The following is a 26,758-nucleotide window of genomic DNA, read 5'->3' on the forward strand; positions in this document are numbered from 1 at the left end:
CCAAAATCCAACTTGTAATCGCTGGTGGCTTTGGGAAGCAGCCAAGTCTCACCCTTGGGCCAGGGTGTCTTGGGGCAGCTCTGTGGGCAGCATCCAGCAGCCACTGAGGTCCAGCGCAGGGGAGATGCTGCCCAGAGCCAGAGAAATACACCCTGAGCAACAGGAGGGAGGCGAGGTGGAGTCCAGCAGCATCCAGGCATTACGGCCAGCCTTTCTGGAAGGAAACATTCAAGTTTTCCTTTGGAAATAATTTCTCATGTTCCACTTCTCTTTGGTTGTTGCTCGCTATCTCACGCTATAAATGTCATGCCTTCAGAAAGTCAGAATCAATTGGTGTCATGGTCCTTCAGCGAATCCCTCCCTGGCCTTTTTTTTGGTGAAAAACACAGATACTAAGCCAAAACAGAACAAAACTAGTATGGAGCTCTAAAAACACTCTTTCCGAGAGGCTCTTCATGCCGTCCACATATTTAACTCTCAGCAGCCCAAACCAACCCGTTGGTAATTTCAGACCAAGTGCCTAAACACCATCAGGGCCTGAATGTGTCACCAGGCTGCTCACAACACTCACAGAGGTGCAAAGGACTTGGGGGGGGTGCCAAGCATCCCCTTCCCAACACCTCTCCTCTGCCCCCCGACATAAGGGCACGCACACAGCCTTCAGCAAAACGTGGGGAGATGAAGGAAGGGCAGGGGGAAAGGAGCTGGTGGCTGTGCAAGGGGAGAGAGCTGCCAGCCACCCGTGGATATTGGGTGCTGGCTCGCTTCCCCCTGTTTATCGTCTCACTGGCATTTTCTCCCTTTAATAGCCAGGCAGCTCGGCGAGCCACGTGGCTCCGCTTGCGAGCCGGGATGAGGAGCCCTCCGAGGGCTGGCAGGTTCGCTCTCATGTCCCCAGGTTTCTGGCTGCTGTTTCTGACTCCCCCGGCGCCAGCCCAGCCCTTGCTGCTGCCAGTCAAGGCCTGGCAAAGGGCAGCCCCTATAAATAGCGGGGTGTTATAATAATGTCTCCTCTCTCTGCCTCCCCTCCTCGGCTGCAAGCTCGCCCCTGGCTTGCAGCATGCAGCCTTTGGCACGCTGCCGCGCACGGCTGTGGGAGCTGCTGGGGCTGCCAGAGGAAAGGGCCAGGTTTAAATCTATCCCCATCCTTAAAGCAACCCTTGTGTCCACTCCAGGACGTGGACCTGCCACGGCAGCAGGGCTGGTGGTGGCTGCGTGGAGCTGCTGGCCATGGGCAGTGAGCTGCTGGGTCCCGTGATCCCAAAGAGTGGTGAGTCCTGGGATCTCCGCATCAGGGTGGCAGCTGGGCTCTGTCCCTTGTGCCTTCTGCCCTGGGATGATGGGGACGGATGAAGAGAAAGCTCTGGAGCAAGGGTACAGCTCTGGAGACCAACAGCAATGCTCGTTGCAATTTTATATAATGAGTAAGGAGCTGGGGATGATGCAGCCAGGTTGAGAGACCCATGTGCCAGCGCAGGTAATGTCTGCAGTGTGGCATCAGGCATCATGTCAGCAATTTGTCCTGGCATGGTGTGGCTGGCCACATCTGGGACAAGTCTCGCTGCTCGGAGACAGGACGGGCATCGTGCTGTCCTGCTCCAGCTCTCGGCCACAGGACAGCAAGATGAATGGAGCAACACAGGGCTGGCAGGGTGGGAGCTGTGGTGCAGCACTTGGGGTTTCTGCTACCTCCTTTCAACAGTGCGAGCAGCCCGAGCTGTGACCATGATAAATAAAGCGACAGCCAGGGAGCAGAGCTCTCTGGTTTCCTGTACACCTCGGGCTGGCCAGGGTAAACACACAGCAAGCCTGAGCTTTGAGCAGCACCGTGCCCTGTGCACGTCGGCCAGAGACTGGCCACGTGCCCCACGAGCGTGAGCAGGGCTGCAGAGCCTTGACTTGCCTGGGACAGCCACACTTACCTCTGGGACATCAGGAACAGCCACCAGGGCTGGGCTCAGGGATGAGGTTTGCAGTGTGCTCCACGGGAGGATACTGCAGCCGCCAGCTGCTCTCGTCTGCATCCATCCATCTGCTCACTCCAGGCAGCGACCCAGCCGTTGTGAATGCATCCAGCGTGGCTGAGGACCAGCGTCCCTGTCCCTTGGCACATCATCGAGACACAGCACCTGAACGCCAGCATCACACATCTCCCTTTGAGTTTGGTCTGAAGCTATGGGCTGGAAGGCAAAGCCACGCATAGCCCAGGAGGTCAGCAGGCACTGCATGGGCTTGTGACAGTGTAATGTAAGCCGTGGCCATCTGCTCACCTTGACCTGCCTGGACAAGAGCTCAGCTCCTCTCTGGCCTGGTGTCTGCTCAGAGGAGAGGGAGAGGGAAGAGAAAGCCTGCAGACCCCACCTTCAGCCCTCCTGGGGTGCCAAGTGGGGGAGCAGCTGCTGAAAACCGGCAGCCTGGGAGATGTTATACTGAGCCAGAGCAGGATGCAGGAGCTGGGATGCTTATGGAGGTTGCAGCCTTCTCCTGAGCTTCGCTCAACATTTCAGGCTCTGCTCGCCCCCGCTGGCTCTGCTTAGCCCCAGCAAGCCCCACAGCCCTGTGTCGCTCATCCCTGTGTCCTGGTGAGGTGTCTATCTGCCCTCAGGACTCCTCCAAATCAATCTCTCCTCTCGCTTTCCCAACCTCAGGCCCGGGGAGCTGGGGGATTCCCCGCATCTGCAGAGCAGCTCGGCTCTCCAGCGCTGCGGCGGCAGGGAAAGCAGCGCGTGGCCGCCTGCCAGCACCGGCGCCGAGCAGCCCGGCTCCCGGCGCCCAGTGAGCACCACGAAGTGTGGGGGAAAGCCCAAACTCTGCTCCTGGGGTGGGAGACCCACAGCTGAATGCTGGCTGCCACCCACCCAGCTCCGGCCTTTCTGAAGGGGCTGATCCAGGAGGATGCTCGGCACCGTGCAGATTGCAGGGTACTGGGGTGCGGAGCAGCATGGGGGTGGGAAGGGGAAAGCAAGGAGCTGGATGGAGGGGACTTCTCCCTGCCCAGAAGCAGCCCTCCTACATCCCCAGGCTCCCCAAATCCATGTGAGCCACTGGTTTAGGGCAGACGTGAGCAGGCTGGTGGGGTCAAACTGCTCCTGCAAAGCACTGGAGAGGCCACGGGGCCAGCTCAGAGAGGGACATCCCCAGCCCTGGCAGGGCCCCAGCTCTTGTAGCACGGGAGGGACAGACCCGGCCACATGTGGCTGGCGAGGCAGCAGCCCAGGCCACGAGCAGATGTCCTGAGCTGGGCCATGCCTAGCACGATGTGGGCACCAAGCCTCAACCACAGCCGAGCGCGTACCCGCAGTGCGGCCACATATCTCGCCCCACCTCTCCCAAAGCCCCAGGAGCACGGCAGCCGTCCCCTTTTCGGACGGGGAAAACCGCTGTGATTACATATAGCAGCAAAGCCCTCACTTCTCCAACCCGTGTGGCAGCACAGGCACTGCCGAGGGGTAGGGATCTGTCATCCCCCAGCCCTGCCACCCCAAGGGACAGGTCGGTTTTCCCATCGGATCCCGCTCACCGAATGCCTGAACACCCTATGTGCTGCTCACGGAATTCCTTAACACCCCATATCCCGCTCATCGAATTTCTTAACACCCCAGGGCAGGAGGCAGAGGAGACTCCAGACAGGGAGGGGTTTCCCTGCTGGTTACACCACTTCCCGGGAACGCCGCCTGCGCCAGCGCTGCTGCTGCAACGATGGCAGCGTGCGCCGGCCCCGGGGCGCTGTGTTATTGTAGGGTTGCACAGGAGGGCTGGGGTGAAGGAAAACACCAGTTTGTTACTGCAGGGTTACACAGGAGGTGAGATGACTCAGGAGTTTGTTATTGTGGGGTGCAGAGCACGAGCAGGTAGCTGGGTGCTGTTGTGTGGTTGCAGAGGCATGTGAGGATGCCGGCGAGGATCGGTTTGTTATTGTAGGGTTGCAGAGGTGGGCTGTGATGTGGAGGCACCCCATTTATCCCTGAAGGGCTGCAGAGAAGTCTGTTATTGGATTGCAGGATTGCTGGCGTCATGCCACATGGGTGCTGCACACACCCAGGCATGTGGCCCTTATCTCAACACGGGCACCGTGCCCAGGCAGACGGAAACCTACGGCCCCAGTGTCCTCACCTGGGGTCTCCATCCCATCCCAGGGGGACCCCAGACCACACTTGGCCCCCGGGGGCCAGGAGAAGGGAAATTCCCAATGGGTTTTCACCAGCTGCTTCCCACTGCAGACTTCCAATGTGTTCCTTCCTCACGATAATTTTCACTCTGACGAAACCATAAAAATAAAAATTAAAAACAAATCCAAGGGGAAAACAAACAAGGCTTCGTGAAAAAGGGGAATGCAAACGCTCCCTGAAAGCCGTGAGGAGGCAAAAAACCCTTTCCCTCAGCCCCGACCCCCGCCGGGATGCCGGGGGGCGCTGCCCCTTGGAGGTGCCCCCGGGCGAGCCGCGCACCGGGGGCCGGGGGTCGAGCGGTGCGCCCGGGGGGTGCGGAGCTGCGGGAGCCGGTCCGGGAGCCGGGTGCGGATCCGAGGCACAGGAAGCGTCCCGGGGAGGCGGCGGAGGATTGGCAGCGCCCTGCTCCAATTGTGCAGCGAAGGCGGCGGGACCGGACCGCCCGCTGCCGCCCCGAGCAGCCCGCAGCGGGCTCCCCGCCGCCGGTGCCACTCGTCCCGCTCCCGGTCCCGGTCCCGGTCCCGGTCCCGGTCCCGGTCCCGGTCCCGGTCCCGGTCCGCCGAGCACCATGGACACATAGCCGCGGAGGAGCGCAGGAAGGTAGGACACCCCCTCCTCGTTTCACCCCCTCCCCACACATCCCCCTCTTTTTTCCCCTCCCCTTATATCCCGGCTCCTCGCCGCCGCCCCGACGCCGCGGTGAGGGGCGCCCGGCTGCGGGCAGGCTCCCGGCGCCGGTGTATCCCGGTGGTTTGCCGCTTGCCCCGGAGGTACGGGGAAAAGTAGCGCACCCCCCACGACCTTCCTCCAGCCTGCCTACGGGGGTACCCGGTGCTGCTGCCCTTCCTGGCTCAGCGAGCCTCAGATGCTCGGGGGGTGGGAAGAGGTCGGGGGGCGCAAGCTTCGAGCCCCTTCCCCATCATCCGCAGATTTCTCTTCCCCCCCTCAGCCCCACCCCCGCTCTCCTCGTCTCCGGGGAGAGTTTTCTGGAGGAAGGCTCGAACAATACCAGGCAAGCCGCCGGTCCCCCTGGCAGGGCCCTGTCTTCTCCTGGGGGGTCGGGGGAGGGAAAAGCTGCTCTCAATTAGGAGAGGCGCGGAGAGAGGCGCTTTCCCATGCGCAGGCACCGCAAGGGCTCTGCCTGCCTTGTCCCTCCTTGCCCTTGGCCGCTGGTCCCAATCACTGCTCCTCAGACCCCTGGCAGCCCCTGCGGGTGCCCAGCCCTGGTGCCACCCTCACACGCTGGCCGTGTCACCCCCAAACCCAGCCACGTCCCCTCCTCGGGTCCCCCCTGAGTTCTGGCAGCAAGTTGGCAAAGTGTGCGAAAGGGGGCTTTGGGGCTGCGTTTCGCTTGGATTTGGCTGTCTGCAATCCCAGCCCCTTCCGTGAGGCCGCTTCCAGAGCCTCATTTTTCTTTAATCCGATCTCCACGGCAAGAAACCTGCGGTGTCAGTGGCCAAGGGGGTGCCAGGAGTTGCCTGCTTCTGCTCGGCTGCAGCCACGTCTGGCGGCGGTGTTTGCCGGAGGAGGTGGGGTGTTTGCTCTCTGCCAGCATTTATGCGAGGGCAGGTCACCGTCTGGGTTACGCTCAGGTCTGCACGGAGCCCATGGCATCCCAGCCCTGTGTGGGGCTTCTTGCTGGTGGAAGCCGGGTCAGCAGGGCTCCTCCTTGGGATGGGAATGGGGTGGCATGCAGCCACCGTGTCCCCCACCCTGTAGCACCCATGTGCCCTCTACTCCATGGAGAAGAACGGCTCAGGGTTCGCCCTGCCTCCTGCTCTGCGAGCTGCTTCGGTCTTTTGGGAGCCTCACGGGGAAGGGAAAACTTCATCATGTCTGATAAGCCATTTTTTCCCCGTCCCGGAGAAGTCTCCGGGCTGGCTGTCACGGCAGCAGGGGGGGAGGAGGATGCTTGGCCGGGCGCAGGCCCTGTTTGTGAAGGATGAATGAATGACTCACAGTGCCGCGAGTCTCCCCGCCGTCTTCAGCTTGGAGGCAGCGCCGGTTCCCTTTTGTGGCTGCAGGGTTTATCAGAAGCTGCTGCGTCCCCCCATCTGCAGGCACCCAAGTGCCACCCAGCCCTGTTCTCTCCCCTTCTCCCCCACCTCACCTGGACCATCCCGAGCATTAGCGGGGAACCACAGGGAGCCAGGGACGGAGTGTGACATCCTCACCTGTCACAAGCTCTCGGTTCAAGCCCTTTCTTCCTGCTCCGGTCATGTTCAAAGGCGACTCCAGGCTCTTCCTGCTCACGCAGGGCTAAACCTCTTCTGATTTCCTGCCCGAGTATACTCCTGGATAGTTTATTCCCACATGGCTTTGTGCCAACATTGTGCTTTTAGTTCAAGACCTCTTCTCCCTCGCCGGTGTTTACCCCACTGTATTTATAGCATCTTCGTTATTTTGTTAGGCTGAGCAAGCCAAGAGATTCTTGTCTCCTTGTGTCGGATCAGATGTGGGCTGCCTTGATCTTCCTCTCTCTCCATCTCCAGCTCACTCCATCCGCCCTTGGCCAGGTGACAGCCACAGTCCCTTGGCGAGGCTGGTGATGCAAGGTGCTTATTTTTTTTTACATCCAGCATCACGTCAGAGCCTCAGGATTCGGGAGGGCAGCTGGCCTGAGTGCAGGGACCAGTGGGCTGTAAATATCTCACTGGGGATGTGTGCTGGGGGTTTGGGCAGATCGTGCACGGAGCCCAGCCTGGCGATGTGCCTGCGCATGTACAGTGCTTTCGTGCTTTCCCTGTGGGTTTTGCTGTGAAGGAAAACGGAAAGGAAAACCCCTTGCAAGATGCTTCTTTGGGCACTTTCCCCCCCTCTCATTTCCTCTCCTCTTGTTCAGTCGTGGCACAGGGTGTCTCTGCCCATGCCGAAGCCGCAGCCGAGGATGGATCTTGGCTCGGCTGGGCGCTCTTCCCCCAGGCACTGCGATGGGGCCTCGCTGGCATTCGGGATGCTGATGCAAACCCAGCATCAGGAATTAGCCCTGGGATATCTGGGGTGACTCGCTGGGATGTTTAGAGAGTTTTTGGTTTTTCTAAGTGTTCCTGTGGTTACAAAAGCATCTCATGTGTGAAAATCACCAAGTCTCCCCGGACGGGGATTTAGTGACCCCATGGCCCGAGTTCTTAGCAGCAAATCTCCACGCCTCCCAGTGATGTTGTTCTCCAGCACATCCTCCCTTCCAGGCTGCGAAGGTGGGAAAGGGAGGTGATGTCTTATTAGAGTCATGGCTTGCTCGTCATCTCCAACAGTCACATTCCCATGGGCTGTCTCCGTGGAAAAAAAAAAAGAAAAATTCCTCTAGAAATTAGAAGCAGGTTTGTCGTCTCGGAGATCAGCATGTTAATAGGAATTATCTCTCAAAACTGGCTGCTCCCCAAGTCTCTGAGTCACCCTGTCACTTAGGCAGCCCTGGCACGGCCACGGAACGGGGTGAGCTTTGGGCTTTGCCGTGCTGTCCCAGCACTCGCAGCCCCTAAAGTGTGCATCGGGCTCTGCTGCGGGTGGCACTGCTCACAGGCACCGGCTGGAAGGAGGATGGATGAGTGAGCGGGGCTGAGGGGTGAGATCCTGCCTCCCCTCCAGGGCACGAGTCTCAGACATGGGGAAAAAAAGGGACAAACGTCTCCTCCTCTCTGCTGCATCTGGTGTTTGGGGTCTGGGAGAAGAGGAACAAGAAGGCGAACGGCACTGCAGGACCTGATTCACCTCTGTCTTAGCGGGATTTGTGCTGTGGTCACATCTGACCAGCAGAGCCTGGACTCGGGCCAGAAGGGATCAGTCATTGCTGAAAAAGCTTACGAGGGATTTCGGAAGGGTTTGCTGGAGGGTCTGGCTGGGGGGAGGCCACATCTGCTCGCACACGTTTTCTGAAGATGCTTTTGGAGATGGCAGCCGGGCTGGATGGACCTCGGGTGAGAGCTGGTGCGGTCGGACGCGGGGCTGAACCGTGCGGGTGGCGACAGCTGGGGGAACCTCAGGTAAGATCGTGCATTGAGCAGCGTGAGAAAACACCCGCTGTAAGCAGGGATTAGGAAAATCGTGCAAGTCCTCGGGTTTTTGTTGGTCTGTAGCCACTCGGGAAGACCATGCAGACCTCGCTGCGGACAACTCAGTGGAAGCATTTGCTGCACTGTGCAAAAGTGCAAGCGAAATGCTTGGCCGTGGGGAGAGGGGCTGATGCTGAAAGCATTTAGTGGGGTTTTGGAAATCACTCCAGGGCTCCCCAGCGGCTGCTGGGCTCTGGTCCCCTCCTCTCAATACGGAGAGGGCAGAAATAGAAACAGCATAATAAAAATGGTTATGGCCCTGCAGAGATTTCCTTATAGGGAGGGGTGGAAAAGTTTAGGGCTCCTTCGTCTAATGAAATCCTGATGGTGGAAAGAAGGTCATTTGGGCATTTTCTATTTTACCCGAGTTCCTAAAGTGAAAACAAGGGATGGTGAGCTTGGTTAAAACAATGATGCTGGAGCTGCACCAAGTGACAGAAGCCATGAGCCAGCAGAGCTCCCCGCCACACCAGGGGCACAGAGGGGCCCAGTGCTGGCTTGGCACTGTTTTTGGGAGCATGGCCAGGTGGCATCGGCTCCGCAGCCATCATGGGGGGTCTTCCTGGGGGCCCAGAGCAAGGGATTGTCCCCGGGTCCTGTCCCGTGTAGGGGATGCCACGTAGCATCCTGTGGGCAGCCCTAGGGGTGAGTGCCTGGTTTTGGCACGCGGGTTTGGATTTGCTCGCAGAGCACGTGAGAGGCGGTGGCTCCGTGCAGAGCAAGTCCCTGTGCCCCGTGGGGCTGGCACGCTGGTGCCGGGTCAGCTGTTTCCTTCGCCCTTCCTGTGCTTTCACCAGCCCTTTCCTTTGGGACCGAAACCCCGCACGCTTCATCCTGGCCAGACCGACAGCTGGAGCCGGGATCTCGCCAGCCCCTCTTTGATGAAAGTCGGTGCGGGCACCAATGCCTCCTGAATTCAATAATGCCATGAAAGGCGTGATTCAGACCGCTCCTTCCTGCAAAATTAACTGGAAAAAGGAAAAGAAACAAAACAAAACAAAACAAAACAAAACAAAACACAAAAGGGCCTCGGTGACGTTGAGAGAGACACGGGGGGCTGCTGCAAGGGGTGGTGGTGGGTGGCTGTGCCAGAGCATCGCACAGCGCTGTGCCAGGGTTGCGACAGAGGGGCTGCAGCTCCCGACAGCTGTGCCGAAACGGCCCCGCAAAGGTCCCCCGGGGCTGGCTCAGCTGCGGTGTCCCTGCTTTGCTTTGCGAAAGCCACTGTCACGCACGGTGCCCGGGCCAGCTGGCATCTCCCCAGACTTTCGTGCAGAGCTGGGACCGGCCCTGAACCCCTGGGGAAGTCCACAGGAGTCTTTCCTTCGCTTTCCATGAGTTTTGCCCCAGGCGAAGTGTTAGGAGGAGCTGGTGGGCTGGACCAGCTGTTGCTCCATCCTTGGCTCGCGAGGGCCAACACGCAACCCCGGGGGACTCGGCTGCCCGTGGGCTGCTTTTGATTTGTAGCTCCTGAGAGGCTCCCAGGAGGCTGTTTTGCAGCTCCACCGAGGCTGCTTGGCCCCATCCCGGGTCTGAGTTTTGCAGCATTACGGCTGGAGCATGACAGCACCGGGGAAGCGTCCCTTTTCCCTCGGCCATCCCCGATGCCATGCCCTGCTCTCTTCCCATCTCCAGCCTGAGCTGTGCCCATTGTCCTTGCACCGGCAGCACCCAAAAGCAGCCTGGCAGCGTGGGGCTCCCTGGCTGCTGCATTTTTCCCCCCCTGGAGCTCCCCACAGTGCAGGGTGCACACCAGGAGCAGGATGCAGCCCCTCGCAGCGGCGCCGGGTGTGAACCCAGGAGGGGACAGGCTCCCGGAGCACCCTGTTGACAAAGCTCTTGGGCTGCTGCAAACCCCCCTTTGCTCCCTCCCCGGAGGCTGCAGATAAGCTCTGGGATCCCTGCAACTCCGACCATGGGGGCAGTTTGTCCTGAAAATGCCTCCAGGGACTCTGCTCAGCCAGCAAGGCGCAGAGGTTTGGTCTCAAAACAGCCCAGGAGGAAGATGCTGAGATGCAGGTTGGGCTGGGATGGAGCTTTTTAAATAACTGGTGGTGCTCACTCTGTGTCTGGGATGGGCAAAGGATGTAAGCGAGGTCTGAGGGGCAGGTAGCATCTATTTTTGTCCCCTGGGGTGTAGCTGGAAGAGGTGCTGGGGCAGTGTCCCCAGGTGATGTCCCCACCTGGGGGGTGGCACACGCTGGACCTGGGGTTAGCAGTGAGCAGGTCTGGAGCTGGACTGTGCCAGCTGTGTATTTGCCCGGAAAGGTCCCTGAGGGTTTTTCCTCACTTATTTTCCCCGGTGTTTCAGGGAGGGCAGCAAGCGCCTCCCCACCACCCCTCTCGCCTCAACAAGGGCAGGGCGGAGCAGAGCCGAAGGAAACTTTTGCGGCCAGCTCTATGAATTTCCAATTAACAGCTCGCCTGTAGCGGGCCTCGCCACCGCGAGAGAGGTTAACGCACCTAATGCTTGGAGAAACGATCCATTTTTCTCGGTAATTTAATCGCGTGGGCAGGCTGCTCGCTGACAGAGCGCCAGCAGCCGGCACTGAGGAGCCTGTGTGCCGGGCTGCAGCCCGTAACCACCTTCCCTGCGCGAAGGAGGAATGCTGACCTAATAGAAAAGACATTTAAACAGAAGTTTTAAAGAGCAGCTTGGGTCAGACTCGGGCGCAAGGCTGCAGTGTGCTCTGTCCGTGCAGCGGCAGGGCGCGGGGACGTCCCCGCTGGGAGCCACGCACCGGGAGCGCCGGTGCTGGCGGCCGCCCACTGGCACAGCCGGCAGGGGTTACGGGGGGCAGCTGCTTCGTTTGCTGGAGAAAAAAAAAAATAAATAAAAAAATAAAGACAGTTTTTTGGAGGCCGGCACACGTTGTGAATTGAGGCTGGGTTCAGCGCCTGGCTTCGGCTCTCGCCGGGCTGGAAAAGCCGCGGCGTTTCGCTCTGACATTTTCCAAATGAGACGTTTTGATTTTGATTTGATTTGATTCCCCACCCCAAGGTAATGTTTGGAAGCCAATTTTAGCTCGATTTAATTTGAACCATTTTAAAAAAGTAAAACCACTGAAAACTAAACAAGGCCTATCATTTAGAACAAAATGTTTTGGTTTTCATTTTCCTTTTGGCACGAAAAATGCAAACTTTTTTTTTTTTTTTTTTTTCCGTTCTCCTCTTGACCCACAAACAATATTTTATTTTTTTCCTCTCCTGGTTATTTCCCAAGAGGCAGAGCTGGGGCGTTTGGGGTGTGGGGGGGGGGCAGCTCAGCCCTGCAGCCATCCCCAGCAGGATGGGGTGGCACGGCGTGGGGGCATCCCTGTGGGAGCCGGGTGGGCACCCGGTGCTGCAGCTGGAGGGGTTTTTGGATGGGGAGCGGGAGCCGCTGCACTGTCAGCCGTCCCGTTGCCAGCACTGACTCAGCCGGGAGCTCCTCGAAGTCGGGGAGGCCCCGCGGCAGGGGAGGATTTGGGACAGTGTGGGGCTGTCCCCGCGGTCCCTGGGGCTGGGCAGAGTCCCGGGGCTGAGCCCCGGGCTGGATGCAGCCGTGCTTGGATGCATCCCCGCTGGCAGGGATGCAGGGAGCCGCAGGGAAGGGTGAGCTCTGGCATTGCCTTCTCCCCTTGTTTATTCAGGTTTAAAATTAATCTGACCTTCCCCCGCTCAGGCTTGTGCAAACATCGCATGTCCCGGGGCGGGGAGCTCCCTTCGGATGTGTTTTCCCCTGGCTTTTGCTGTCTCCAGGTGAGGTCCCCCTTGGGGTGCCCATGGGTGCTGGGGTCACAGCGGGGTGCCCGCTCTTGCCGTGGCAGCACCAGCCCTGCCATCACACGGGGATGGGAGCCTCTGGCTGTAAAGCAGGGCACGGTTAATCCTCCGGACAAACACTGAGCACTGCCCAAAGCCAGCTGCTGGAGGAGAGCTGCCAGGAGGCTGGGTGCCCGGATCCAGCGCCTTTGGGCCGGGCGAGGGGAGGCTGTGGCGCTGGCAGGAGGTGCCAATCGTCCCCTGTCCTTCCTCTGCTGTCCCAGCCTCGCTGCCGTCCTCCACCCTCGGGGCCTCGCCAAATCTCAGCTCTGTGCTCCCCGGCTGCCCTGGGACGTCTCCAGGCTCCTGGCTGGGAAGTGGGGTGGAAGGGAAGAAGGAGCGCTGCGCCGCGGCCAGTCCTGACCCAGAAGTGCGCGCTGTCACTCCCTGACTCATCCGGCACCTGATTTTATTTTTATTTTTTCCCTCCCCTCCCCGAAGCGGCGTGCTGCATACCACAGCAGTGCTTTTTATAGCCCCGAGCTGCAGCCTCACCGCGTTCCCAACCAGATCCCCGGCACCAAGGGGGACCTGGTCGGTGCCAGCCGTGCCGGTGGCAGGGACACCGTCCCCGTGGTCCCTGCGGCGCTACAGCAGGCAGAGATCGCAGGCAGCAGAGGAAGATAATTAAACCCTAACCCGGAGCCACGCTCCCGTGCTGCGGAGGCGTTTAAAGAGCCAAATTAGTCACCCGCGTGCCACGTGCCGGCTGGGGCCGGTGGCTAGCGGAGGTGGCTCGTCCCTCGCCGTCCCCCCCCCCCTCCCCGGCTCCAGAGGGGCTGTGCTGCTGTTAGGAAGGTTAGAGGGAGGCCAGAGGTTGCTGCCCGCTCCCTGGGAGCATTTTTACGAGCTCAGGAAGCCTGCTGGCCCCGCCGCCCTCCCACGCGCCTACGGAGGAGGCCGCCGGGGCTGCCGCCAGCTCCCTCGCAGGCCGTGCGTCTGGAGCGTCCCTCTGTCCATCCGCAACGCCGGGCTGCGTGCGGGGCCGGCGGGGTCCCACGGGGAGCGGGGTTCTGCAGAGCCGGGGCAGGCAGCCAGCGGGCAGGGAGCGAGGGAGCCTCGCGGGGAGCAGCAAAGGGGAGGCGGGGGGGGGGACCCGCCGGCACCGCGCGTGCTTTCTCCAGACGTGATTTCACCGCCGCAGGGAGGGAGCACGGCCAAGGGACGGGCCCCGCTCGCCCCGGCGGCACCCGGGGCGTTAGTCATTGGGGCCGAGCCGTGGCGAGGGGGACGGGGTGTGCCCGGGGTCCCCGCGGCACGGCGAGGGGACGGGAGGCCCGGTGAGCCCTGCGGTTCTGGGGAGCTGCCAGGGAAAAGGCGGAGGGGAGGAGGGAGGGATGGGGGAGGCTGCTGGGCTCGCAGCCCATCGTCCCCCTCCTCGCTGCCACGTGGCCGGGAGCCGCTCGGGGAGGGGGCAGAGGGGCAGCGGCTGTGCCAAGAAGCCAGGTGTGCGCCCGGCAAGCAGGTGGGGACGGGACGGGACGGGACGGAATGGGATGGGATGGGATGGGATGGGATGGGATGGGATGGGATGGGATGGGATGGGATGGGATGGGATGGGATGGGATGGGATGGGATGGGATGGGGGCACCTTCCTGGCTGGGGCTGCTCCTTCACTGCCTGGCTGCTGCTTTTTGCAGTGGTGGTGGGGAGGTCAGCACACAGGGGAGGAGATGCTGCAGGGAAGCTGCATCCATCACTGGGGATGGATGTGGGGTTGAAGCTGCCCCTTGCCGTGCTCTGGCAGCCACCGCTGCTCTCCCAGCTCTGCACCAAGGGAGCTGTGTGGGGGCAGTAACACCTTGCAACCCCCCATCCATATCTCTCCTCCTTCCCGACCTGCCTGCTGGTAAATGCTGGAGCCCGGCCCAATGCCAGGCAGTGCAAGCAGAAACTCTGACCGGCCTCTCCTTCACCCCCGGGGACCCGATACCAAGAGTTTTCCCGTGGGCAGAGCGGGACTTTGGGGCAGGAGAAAAGGCAGGCGGCGAGCAGCAGGCTGGGATGTGCAGGAGTGGTTTAAGCACAAGGGCAAGCTGCAGTTTTAACCCCACACAGGGGTTTGCTCCGAAACCTGTGTCCGCCCAAAGGTGCTGGGCTGGCTGCGCTCCTCGAGCATCAGCACAGGGGCTTGTGCCAAGGCACCGCCGGTCCGTGGGGCAGCTGATGGTGGCCATAGGGTGGCCATAGGGTGGATAGGTGGATGCCAAGGGCAGGCTGCTGCCCCTGCCCTCCCCAGGACACGCCGGGGCTGTGACCGCACGCTGGCTGCCCCCGAGCCACTCGTGAGCAGCACTGCAGAGCCGGCCAGGTGCCGAGCATGCCGGGAGAGGGGAAAGCCTCGGAGACTCGTTCCGAAACAAGGCTGCCCTTTTATTCTTCTTTACGACTGCGTTTTAATATCCACAAACACCCCTCCCTCCCCGGGCGGCTGCCAGCAGAGCCTGCATCGCCTGCGCTTGGCCGACCGAGAAACCCCGGCCAAGCCCAGGGCCCCAGCGCGGGAGAGAGTATTATTTTTTCCCCCTCCTTTTTAATATATGTTTTCTGTAGCTCTAATTGGACAGGCTTGAGCGCTGGCCAAGGCAAACACACCTGAGGGAGTCTTGCCTTGCAGCCCCCATCTGCTGTGCCAGAGGCTCTGCTCCCCACGCAGCCGCTGCCTGGCCCCTTTATAGGGGAGGGGGCTGCTGGGCTGGGTTTGGGGGGGGACCATGGAGAAGCCCCCGCACAGGAGGAGAAGGCAGCACGGCGTTGCACTGGTGAGGCTGCCTAGGAGATGGTGCAGAGCTGGCAGGGGACCCCCCTTTCACAGCATGACCCCCACCCCGCCTGGAGCCGAGGTACCCCCCATCTGGGGTCTGTGCCCACCCGGGGGGAGGACGGAGCGGGTGCCAACCCTCCACGTGTGTGCTTCGAGGGGTTGCAGCCCCCCCCAGCCCCCTGTGTGTCCCAGTGCGGGGGGATTATGGCAGCAGGGTGAGGGTTTAAGGGCTCCCCGACGTGCCCCGGTGTGTGTCGGGCTGCGGGGCCACCTACCCGGTGACACCCATCCAGGGACCGTTCGGGAAAGCGAGCAGGGGACATTAACATGCCAGGCCACCACAATGGCTTGCATTGACAGCCAAATCCCAGCCCGGCTGAAGGTCGGGTGTTTGTTTAGCGCTCCGATTCCCCGCTTCGTTGCCTTTCTTGGGTGGGCTTTACAGCTCAGCTTTCCTCGCTGCAGTTGGTGCAGGGGCCACCCCGGTGCCCCCATTGCCCAGGGGCTGAGCAGCGCAGCCAGGTCCCACAGCACATCTGTGCTAGCCAGAGCCAAGGGCAGCTCGTGGGGGTCTTTGCTTGCCCACCCCGGGCTCCCACCTCTTCTTCGTGGGGTTAAAACTCAGTGCCAAGCACCTGGGGTGCCCACCCTGACCGTGCGCTGGGTGACACCCACCACGGCTCATCCTGGAGGAGCTTTCCTCGTCCTCTCCAGGTGCCATCTCCCAGGGATGTGCAGGGCACGAGGCCGTGTCCCTGCTCCATCCACGGGGAAGGACGCTGGCCCCGACCACAGCGTGTCATCCCCTCCTGGTCACCCTGCCCAAGCAGGCACGGAGCAGGCTGCAAACTGCTGTGGGAATCGAGGTGCTCCATCAGTAAACTATAAAAACCCAGATCCATCCCCACCAGGGGCTTGCTGGCTCCCTGCAGGTGATGGGCAGGGCATGAGGAGTTTGCACAGGCTGGGACATGCCAACATTCCCCCTCCAAGTGGGGATTTTTGGGGTGCTGTGGCTGCTGAAGGGACCTCGGTCCCCCAGCTGGAGCCAGGGCTGCGCAGAGGGCAGCTCGAGCATTTCGCGAAGGATTTCAGAGCCGCCCTGGCCTCGATTCAAAGCAGGCTGAAACGGGAACATTTCGAAATTCTTTTGGATGAGGAAAATTCCACGGGCAGCCCCCCTCCAGAGAAAGTTTGGGATGGTTGAAATGTTTGGAGAGAGAGGCTGCTTGCTTTTGTTTACTCTGAACTATAACATCGGAGGGGCGGGGTGGGGGGGAAGAAAAGGAAAAAAGGAGACAATGGGAGCTTGTAAACAGAGCTGTCCCCGAGCAGGGCCGGGGCGTCCCTCCAGCATCGTGGAAGGAGATGTGTCAGCACGCTCACAACTTTGCCCTGCTTTCCCCCCTGCTCGGATATGCTCACACTTAATCTTTCAGGAGCACTTTCTTTTTTTTTTTTTTTTTTTTTTTCTTTTCCCCCAGCACAAAACGATCCAGCCGGTGTTTTTCCAACCTTCTCAACTCACTGCCCCCGTCCCCTGAGCGTGGCGGTGGCCTCCCCTTCTTACACCTCCTGGTGTAAGCCCTGTGCCGTGGCTGCTTGCCCCAGGTGGAGGTGGCAATGAATTGGGGAACCTTTGCTGTGGCAGCGTGAGCAAAGGGGCAAAAAAAAAAAAAGAGCTTGTGGGCACGAGGGTCTGCAGCTGCTGTCCCCTCCCCATGCAGGTGCCACAGCACGCAGAGTTCATGGTCCTTTGGTGGTGGCTTTATTTGGCTGCCCGGGTGGCTCCCGGTGACACCTGAAATCCTCCCCCAGCCCAAAAGGGATTTTGTTTTGCAGAAGAGTGACAGCAAATTGCTAGCTGCGGGAGCATGTGTGCCGTTGAAATGAAACGTTACCAGCTCCTGAAAGCAGGCAGTAACGGCGAAATGTTTATTTTGGACCTGCCGCCCCGCGGCGTTTTGGCTGACCCGAGCGCCTTCGTGCCTTGGAAATGGAGCTGTGCCCGATTGCTCCCAGACACCAGCGAGCCCCCGGGCACGGGGCGGGATGGGGCCGTGCTGCCTGCTGCTCGGGGCAGGGATGCGCTGCGGGGCCCCTCTCACCTGGCTCCAGGCTCAAATTCATCGGGAGCAGCCGGGTGCTGGGCTTGCATGGGATGCTCACATGTGCGTGTAGATGTTCGTACGTGGATGCGCATGCTCTTCATCACAGCTTCAGCTTCTGCCCCTCCGGCATGCTTTCTGGGGGTTTTTAATTAGGGCCAGGCACCGCTTGCCTCTGGGTCCGTTGTGGGTTCCTTGCACTGCCCCAGGAGAGCCGGGCAGCACGAGGGCTGGACTGCGTGGTGAAGCCCTTCAGCATCCAAAAGCAGAGCAGATTTGGCAAAACCAAGCCTGTATGCAGCCTCCAGCACCCAGCTTCATTTGGGATCAGGAAAACACCCCAAATCCAAAACTCTCCTGGGACAGAGAGTTTTATTCTTTCCTGCCCTGAGTTTATCCCAAGCTCACCAAGGTCCCTGTGAGCAAAAGCCCAGCGGGTCCCACCCCTGCCCTTGGGTCTGGCACAGGCTCTGCAGGCACAGTAAGGACGGGGCCCCTCGGCCACCTCCCACGGGACCCCTCTCCATCCCTTGCCCTCCACCGGCCAGCTGTCTTTAGGGCCAGCAGATTATTTTTAGGAATTTCTCCAGCGTGCGACTTAGGGCGAGGCGGGGAGCCTGATGCTGGGGGCTCCTCTCACTCCCCCCCCTCCACCCCAACCCTCCCCCGAATAAAAGGCTGCCAGCTGGCAGGGCTCGGGGGCTGCTGGCTGCTAACAGAGCCCTTGCTGTTTGGCCCCTGCCGATGCTTCAGGTTACAAGCCGGGAGCCAGAGACTTCTCCTTCCGCGGGCTGGGGCAGGGGAGGGCGCGGGCGAGGGGCCGGGCGGAAATCGCGGCGCTGGGGTGGGAGTTTCCCAGGGTCAGAGCAGAAACCGTCCCGCAACGAAGCCGCCGCGATGCTGAGGCACGGGGTGGCCCCCTGGTCCCCCAGCACCGGGTCCCGTTAGCAGCTGCTGGCCCCACGGAGGAGCGAGGTGCGAGGGGTGGCCCCCGGGGCACGGGGGGGCTTGGGTTTGGGTAACCGTGGGGCTGTGGGCAGCGGGGCATGGCTGGGTTTGGGGTGGTGGTGATGGGTTGGATGGGGACGGGTGTTTGGGGTGGGAGTGGAGCAGAGCCCTTCCCTGGGCGGCGATGGGTTTAACCCCGCGTTTGGGCTGTGCTGGGGTTAGCCCCGCATTTGGGCTGCGTAACCCACCTTTGGGTTGTGCTGGCTCGAACCCCGCATTTGAGCTAAAATAGGGTTTACTGGACTGCACCAGCCCCCCAGGGAGAGTCTGCAGCTGGTTTTGCTGTTTTTTTCGGGGTTATTCCCGCAGCGGGTGCTGTGCTGCCTGTGTGCACGAAGAGGTGCAAAGGGAAGCAGCGCTTTTTGGGGTCCCCAAGGCACTGCACAGGCTGGGGACAGCAAGCAGTGGTTACCCCTTGGACTCGGAGAGCTGTGGGTGAGGAGGTGCTGTGGGCACCGCCAGCAGTCCTGGGGGCTGAGTATGGCCCTGGTGGCTCCAAAAAGAGGGGAGGGAGGGGGAACGTCCCTCCCTCCCTCTCCATTGGCACCCATTGTTTGGCTTTCACCAGGCATGCCGCAGCTTGGTGGGTGCCAGAGGCACGCTCCCCGGGGGCCTCGGGTTCCCCCTCTCCCCCGCCTCCCCTTGTCCTCAGATTTGGCGAAAAGCAAGCAAAGGATGAATGCGAATAAAAAGCGCTGAAAATGAGGGCACGGCAGCTGCTTCCCAGAGGGCGAGCCCTGGTGCAGGATACGGCCCCTTCCAGCTTGGTAAGGCAACGCAAGAGGCAGCGGGGGCCATGCGGGTGCCGCAGGTTTGTGCCCCCTCCACGCTGAGCCGTGCTGTCAGGTACAAAATCCTCCAGCTTTTCACTCGCATCTGGAGAGGGGACGCTGTCAGGATGTGCAGGGTTGGGGGTCACCATTCCTCCTCCTGCCTGCCCCAGCTTTGCTGTGGGACCGGGATGCTGCCAGCTTTCTGGGCAGGGCAGCAGCACGGGCAGGGGTTCAGGCCACGCTGCGGCTCCTCAGAGCGGGGCACAGCACTCCTGCAGGGCGGCCAGGAGGAGGGGGGCTTAGCAGGGCGCTCCCCGCCCGACCCCGAAGGAAAATGAGCTGAAGAGGGACATTCCTGCTGCTTCAAAACGCCACCGCCCTTGGCCACGGGAGCAGTTTCCCACAGCGGGCACTGGCAGGGAGCAGGGACTGGGCAGCGGGGCCAGGGATGCTCGAGCACAGGGGCACAGCACGATGGCATGGCCAGGGCGCCGGAGCTGGCCGGTGTCACCCCTTGCCTGCTGCAGGGTGGCATTCTGCAGGTGGGTGACTCCAGAAGCACCCAGCACATGGTGGGCAGGGCTGCCAAGTGCTCATGGTGTGTTTTTTTTTTTTTTTTTTTTTTTTTTCTCCCCCTACATCTCCATTTCAGTGATGCTGCCCCAGACCACCCTGTGGAGGGGTTGGGAGGCACCACGGCTTTTGTGCACTCGGTGGGGAGCAACTTGTGTGTGCCCCCAGCTCTTGTTTCCCCCGTGCCAATGCGGCATCGTCTGCGTGTGTCCCCCTCACCCGCCCCACCCCTGGCTCTGTGTGCGTCTCTTCCTCTTTGAAGAGTGACTTCAAATGAAGCAAAGCAAAAAAACAAAAACCAAAACCACTGTCTTTCAAAGCAGCGAGTGCAATGGAAAGTTGGCCTCCCCCAGGAATCTGCGCTGAGCTCTGCCAGGCCACTGCGGGGCATGGCACAGCACGGCCATGCCGAGGGGACTGTCACATCCCACATGTGCATCAGTGCTGGTGCACGTGGCTGTGATTTGGGGGGGGGAAAGGAGGCAGGACAATTTGATTTGTAGCGTTTTAAGATGCTGATGCTGATGGTTTCTGCAGGATGGGGCTCGCAGCAGGACTTGTCCCGCAGCTCCCCAAAAGCCTCAATCAGAAAATCTTTGGATGGGCTAAAGAGTCACGAAGCGCGCTGCTCGCTGCTGTGCAATCCCAGCCCTTGTCCTTTCCCAACGTGGCTCTGGGAACTGGTGCTGTGCAGCCCTGGGGGGGAAAGCAGCAGCCGCTAGCCATGTCCCCACCATCCCACACCAGGACTGATGCCCAGCAGGACAGAGGGACGGCCGGGTGGTGCGGGGTGGAAGACGGCACCTTGCATTTTCACCCGGTGCTTGGGTGCAACAAGAGCACCCCGCACCAGGGCAGGGGTGCCCGACATTGCCACCATCCTGGGGCTGAGCCACTCGCCCCGGGCTGTCCCCACTGACCCAGCTGTGGCCGGGGAGGTCACCCCGTCCAGGCAGGGAGCAGCCATGCGGGGAGGAAGAAAGGCTCTGATTGTTCCCTCTGCCCCGGCTCGGCTCCAGGCCACTCTGCCGGGACTCCCTGTCCCCGGGTGCGTCACCGCGGGTGCAGACATAGCGGGGCCAGGCTCCGCCTGTGTGGGGTTTGGGAGCGAGCAGCGCTGCTAAGGAAGACATCCTAACCATACACGTGTGTGGGCATTCATTTTCACAAGTATTTTACCCTCCGTGAGGGATTTTGGGCGCAGAAAGCCAGGGCATCCTTCCTGCACCGAGCGGCTGCCTGGCCCCGAGCGGCTGGCCGCCGGCCACGCCACAGCACTGCTGGAGCACAAAGTCCCCGGGTCTTCCCCCGGCCTGCGGCTCCTGCCCGGTGGGACGGTGCCGTGGCTGCCACCCCTCCCGTGGGCTTCTGTCTGTGGCCGTCGGGATGGCACAGAAGGGATCACCCCGTGTCCCGTCCTGAGATATTTGGCTGCAGCTGGGCTTTGGCAGCGGTTGGGCAGGTCACCGGGAGCACCCCCTCCCTCCTGAGTTTTGGGGAAAAAAATGAGGGGATCCAGGGGGCAAAACGCCGTGGCTGGGCTGGGACTGCAGCAAGGCAGCTCTGCTTTCGCGTTTGCACAGCCCACACTTCACAGAGCAGGACAGACAGGAGAAGAAATTATTTGATTTTCAAACTATGTCCACGCTAGCACACTCTCCTTCTCCCTGATCCCCCCGAGCACCATCCCTTAACTTTGGCCAGTGTGGTGCTTGGAGTTATTTTTGGTGTCTGCTTTTAGAGTGTATTTTAAGTCTTTTTTTCCATCACTGAAATATTTTACTTTCAGGCCTAGTATTCCCAGTTAGTATCAGTTACCAGCATAGTTTTGGCAGGGCTCTTTTCACTGATGTTTCTTGGGAACATTTCTCTGTGTGGTTTAGTAGGAAAAGCTTATGACAGTCTCATGAAATTATTTATGTGTGGGGCTTGCAGTTGAGCCTGGCTGGTGTGTGCAGGAGAGCGGAGAGCAGCTCCTGCAGGTATCTGGAGCACCGTGGTGTGATGCAGGAGCGACACGTTCCTTTTCCCCCTTGCACAGGGGAAGCCAGAGCCCAGCTCCCCACCTCTCTGGGTTTTAGCACATCACCCCGTTTCTCTCATTTCCTGCAATCCTCGTGGTTTGGTGTGTGGACCATGGGCACCAGCTGAGCACAGGGGGAGCAGGCATCAGCCCCAGCTCGCTGGGCTGGAGACCAGCCGCCTGCCTGCGGGACGGACACCACCAGCTGCTCCGTGGCAGCTTTCCAGGGCTGGGATATTTCCCTCAGAGCTCTCAAGCCCAGGTGACTCAGCAGGACAGGGATTTACACCCACGGGGCTGCAGCATGCACCTGCCCCTGTGCCTGGGGCCTGCAGGAAGTTTACTGCCCCTGACACAGAAGGGCACGGGCTGCACGGACCAGCCCTGATGCCATGCAGGGACGGGGAGTGAAAGGGACCCGCAGCCATCCTCGCTTTCGGTGCAGTCTGAGATCTCACGGAGCTGCTCCTCCTGCTGCATCAGCCTGTTCAGAGCCAAACGCTGCCTCCAGCTGCATAAAACCAGGCCAGAACTGATCTCTTTTTGCTCCAGCTGCACCAGTGCAGGGCTCTGGACCACCCTGCTTTGCTTGCAGGGCTTGGGAGCCAGCCAGGGCTCCCAGCACAGGGCTGCAACAGCAAAGAGCCCTCAATCCCTCCAGCCCACGCAGCTCTGAGCTCCTGGACAGTGTTTTCACATCGTGTCCCCACTCCAGGCATGGGGATTCCTCAGCAGCCCTCACCGGGGACAGGAGTGAGGGTGTCACGGTCACCCTACTGTCCCCAACAGGAGGGGGTGAGGTGCTGGGGCAGGGCGCATGGTCCCACAGGGATGCGGATCCCAGCGCTGGGATAACTCACTCTCCTTTCCCTCTCTGCCCCCCCAGATGCACAGTCCCACCCGAGGCCTGGGCAGGGTGATGGTGTTCCTCGCGGCAGCCCTGGCATCAGCTTCCCTCGCCATCCCCGAGGGCTGGGGAGAGGAAGGTGAGCACCCCCGGTCCCCTCGGTCACAGCAAGGCACAGCCCTCCCAGCATGGGGACACAGGGGCACCCCCAAAAAGGGCACAGACCAAACAACACCAGTGCCTACCCTACAGATGCCTTCCCTTCCCGAAATGCAACCCCACAGCATTGGGTGTCCCCTGGCCAGCCTGCTCCTAAAGCTGCCCATCGCCCAGCCCCAGCTGGGACCAGTCCTTCCCAGTTCCCCGCGTGCAGCAGGACCCCAGGGGTGGCACGCGGGGCTGACACCCCTCTGTGTGTCCCTCCAGGTGTGCAGTACGGCCAGGTGGGGACGGACGTGACCCTGTCGTGCGCCGGTGCCCGCGCCGGGTAGGTGTTTTGTGTGCACACCACGGGGTGGTTTAGCGGGAGGGCTCCAAAATAAAAAAACAAAAAGAAAAAACAACAGCATGGGAGCAAAGTCAACGTCTCCATCTCCAGCTGTGCCTGTCTCCCCAAAGCCTGTGGGGTGTCCCTGCTGTCCCCATCCCCTAAAGCCCCATCTCTCTCCTCCCCAGCTCGCCGGTGCAATGGAGACGAGAGGGGGCCGCGGCGCTGCCGGAGGGCTCGGCCGTCCATCAGGGAGCCCTGGTGCTGCCACACGCCAGCCTGGCTGCTGCGGGGACCTACAGCTGCCACGGGGAGGATGGCAGCCTCCTGCACACCGTGTCCCTGCGGCTGGGGCGTGAGTAGTGTGTCTGTGGGCTGGGGTGCCGAGAGGGGATGTGCGCAGGTCCCCGCGTGCTGGCTGTGCTGCAGGGCAGGGGTCCCCTCGCTGACCGTCGCCTCCCCGCGGGCTCCAGACCTGCCGGGGGTCCCCTTTGTGTCCTGCAGAGCGTCCGACTATGAGAACTTCTCCTGCTCCTGGACCTCCAGCCTGGAGACCTTCCTCCCCACCAGATATATCACCACCTATAGGTGAGGGCAGGGCTTTGGGGGGGGGGATCCCTCCTAAGCATAACCCCCAAATCCTGCCTGCACCCCAGCCTCCCAGCCTGCACCCTGTGTTCACCACCTGCCCCAGAGCATCACGTCCCAGGACCGGGCTGTTCCTTGGAGCAGAGCGTGCTTTAGGGCACATGCACAAGCAGCTTTCCAGAGCAGCGTTGGGGTCCAGCACAGGCTCCCTCCCTCCCTGCTGGTGCTGGAGGGGGTGGGCAAGAGAAGCGGGTTATCTGCAAGCCTCCAAGCACTTCATCGTGCTCCAGGATGAAAGGAGCTGGTGAAACGGCGCTGCCGCTGCTTCTAATTATCACGGCAGGCCAAATTACGGGGCTGCTTTGAAGTCAGCCGGAGCCTGTAAAACCTGCAGCGGGGCCCCGCTGCCAGCCGTGCAGGCACAGGAGGGGAGCAGGGCTCTCCTCGATCCCCCCCCTGCCCCGGGCACCCCCGAGTGCGTGGGCACAGTGGGGAAAGGGCGGTCAGAATGGGAGCCACGTGGAGCTGGCAGCAGAAAGCAGCGGGTTCTGGGGCTGGAGCGCAGGGCAAGAGCAAGCCAGCTGCTGGGGAGTGGAAAATAACACCACGTCCCTCCAGGGCTGCTTTTATTAGCGTGCTTGCTGCCGCTGTGCACTGAAGAGCAGCGGGCAGGGGGTGTCCTCCAGTGCTGGGGACCCTCCTGCACATCCTGGTTAGGCTGGGACCCCCAGCCCCTGCTCCTTGCTGGCAGTGCTGGGCACGGTGTTAGCTCCAGCCCCTGTGCCATGGTGCCCAAGGGGTGCAAGGGGGCAGTGGGGTGCAGCGGAGCAGCCCCCCAGGGCTGGTGTGTCCTCACGCTGGGTTACGGTGGGGTTGTCTTCATGCTGCCCCCTGCCCCCCAGTCCTCACCGTTTGCTTTTCTGTCTCTCCTTGGCAGGAAGAAATCGCTGACGGGAGAAGAGAAGCGGAGGTAGGGCTCACTCCCACCCTGGTCCCGTGCCCTGGGGACCAGTCCCCATCCAAAAGGCTCTGCCCCTGTCCTCAGTAGGGTCCCTGAGGCGATAACCCCATGGAGAAACAGGCTCCCCAAGCCATGGAGCTGGGATGGGGGGATCCCTTTGGCTGTGTTGGGGATCTGGCTGTGACAGGAGCAGCCTGGACTCCTCCAGAGCTGTAACAGGGGTTGCCTCCTCCATCGGGCTCCTGGTGTGGCGTTCTCCCCATGTGCCCCCCACCTTAGCAGCACCAGGGAGCTGTGTACAACAGGGATGGGGGGACATATCACCACCCCTCCTCCCCGTCCTGCAGGAACAAGAGCGGGCACGTGGGGCCGTGCCTGCAGGACCCGTCCCGCGCCGGGACCTGCACCGTGCACCGCTCGGAGTTCTGGAGCTCCTACCGGCTGAACATCACCGAGGTGAACCCGCTGGGCTCCAGCTTCCGCCTCCTGGACATCACCATGCAGGCCATCAGTGAGTGCCCGTCCCCTTTGTCCATCCATTCGTCCACTTGTGGCGTGGGGACACGGCCTGACGGGGTGTCCCTGTCCCCTCCCGCTCAGTTAAGCCGGACCCTCCAGAGGGCTTGGTGGTGGAGCCCGTCCCCCTGGCCCCGCGGCGGCTCTACGTGAGCTGGAAGTACCCTGCCTCCTGGCCCAAGGAGCCCCACTTCCAGCTCCGCTTTCGGCTCCAGTACCGCCCCGTCATCCACCGCTCCTGGTCCGTGGTAAGCGGCGGCCACGGGGGCGCACGGCGAGGGGTGCCGGGGTTGGGATGCTAGCTTCAGATTTTGGGGGTGCCCACGTGCCCGACGTCTCCCGCTGCCCAGGTGGAGACGGTGAACCTGTCCGAGGTGATCACGGACGCCTTCGCGGGGCTGGAGCACGTGGTGCAAGTGAGCGCGAAGGATTTCCTGGACGCGGGGAACTGGAGCGAGTGGAGCGCGGAGGCACGGGCCACGCCGGTCAGAGGTGCGGGGCAGGGGTCCTCACGGCTTGCACCGTCCCTCCCACAGCCCCCCCAGCCCCTTCCCCGTGTCACCTCCCTCCCTCGAGTGTCACCGGGGCAAGACCCAGCTCCTGGGGTCCCTTCACGTTGCCCCGCGCCACCCAAAAACTGGCCCCCTGTTGGGAGGTAGAGCTGCAAGGGGGCAAAGCAGCTCCCATCTCCTGCTGCCCCATGGCAGGGTGCACTTTGGGAACTGTCCCCCAAGGCTCTCAGGGCAAACTGGAGCTGCCAGGAGCACCCCAAGGACATCCTTGGGCTCCCAGACCCCAAAGGCAACCTTCTTTACTCCTCCCTGCAATGCTACCCCTGATTTTGGGTGACTGAACTTCCACTTTTGGGTGACTGATTCCCAACCCTGCTGCCCTCCCAGACCCGGCCACCACGGCAAGTGAAGGAACCACTACAGATGCCAGCCTGGAGAGCCTGGCAGAGGAGCCCTCGCAGGCTCCCAACCCTGAGCCCATCAGTGAGTAGAGCTGGGGGTCACGGGCGAGGCTGGGGACTGGGGTGGGAGCACGTCCCAAGACCTCGCCAAGTGCCAGGGTCCGTGGTGTCCCTCGGCCGTGACAGTTTCCTGTCCCAGACCGCAGCGACCCTCTGGAGAAGATGGCCATCCTGGTCTCCCTTGGGATCTTCGCCTTCTTCATCCTGGCTGCTGTTCTCGTCATCACCATCCTCATCTGGTAGGCAGGGTTCTGGCTGCATGAATGCTGTCCCCATCCCGCTCTGGCCCCTGATACCCTAGCACAGGCACCCCATGTCCCCCAGGCCCTGTGCTGGGGTCCCAGCTGGATAAGGGTGCAGAGCAGTCCCTGCGCCCAGGGAGGGCTGCTCGGGGTCCTCAGCCACCACCTCTCCGTCCCCAGGCTCCGAGTGAGGAAGCACAGCAAGGACGAGACCAAACCCCACAACTTCTTGGTTGCTGCCACCCACTTGAAGGCTCTGCCAAGTGAGTGCCGGGGCAGGGGCACAGGGAAGGGCTGAGGCAAGGCAGTGCCACTGACTGACTCCCTTCCCTTTTTCTCTGCAGGGACCCAAATCCTGCCATGAGCCCCGTCCGACCCCGCTCCGTGCACCCGCTCACCACGTAGGGGCCGTGACACCACTGTTGGCCCCAAGGGCCCCACGCTGCACAGCCTCGGACACTGCCCCCAGCACCCTTTGGGTGCAGGATGGACCCTAAGGATGGAGGCTGTGCTTCCAGGAGCTTTGGGCTGCCCGTGCCCGCCAGGAGCCGGATGGAGACACCTCGGACTCAGGGCGACGAGCCACGCTGAGCACGTGGGGACGGGGCACCGAGCCAGCCCCGCGCCACTGCGCCGTGCCACCTCGAGGGGGACCATGGGCACAGGCTCCCAAGGGTGCTGCGCGTCGCTGAGCCCCCTCCACCAGCCGTCTGAAGGCAGAAGGGACCCCCACACCTTTCTGTGATCCCAATAAATGGGGTAGCGTTGGCGCTGCCCAGGCAAGACCCCTTTGCACCTTGCTGCCAGAGCCCCCCTGCCCTGCTCAGCCCTTGCTGAGTGCCAGCAGAGGCTGCAGGCTGGTGGCTGGGG

The 26,758-nt window shown here is 61.6% G+C and overlaps 1 protein-coding gene across 2 annotated transcripts; it reads left to right on the forward strand.

The window, feature by feature from the left end:
• Positions 1–4,642: 4,642 nt before the first annotated feature.
• IL11RA (interleukin 11 receptor subunit alpha) lies at positions 4,643–26,616 on the forward strand. Of its 2 annotated transcripts, none has more exons than XM_084304645.1 (13): positions 4,643–4,769; positions 22,161–22,260; positions 22,548–22,608; positions 22,797–22,963; positions 23,082–23,196; positions 24,134–24,166; positions 24,505–24,668; positions 24,758–24,921; positions 25,024–25,165; positions 25,573–25,668; positions 25,786–25,885; positions 26,069–26,151; positions 26,233–26,616. In XM_084304645.1, the coding sequence occupies exons 2-13, from the start codon at positions 22,161–22,163 to the stop codon at positions 26,250–26,252; spliced, it is 1,245 nt and encodes a 414-aa protein (XP_084160771.1). In that variant the 5' UTR covers positions 4,643–4,769; the 3' UTR covers positions 26,253–26,616. The 2 variants fall into 2 exon arrangements, with proteins under 2 accessions (XP_084160771.1, XP_084160770.1); XM_084304644.1 differs by lacking the exon at positions 4,643–4,769 and adding an exon at positions 17,777–17,872.
• Positions 26,617–26,758: the final 142 nt, after the last annotated feature.

The sequence above is a fragment of the Netta rufina genome (genome assembly GCF_964035555.1).
Source record: "Netta rufina genome assembly, chromosome: Z".
NCBI classification, from domain to species: Eukaryota; Metazoa; Chordata; class Aves; order Anseriformes; family Anatidae; genus Netta; species Netta rufina.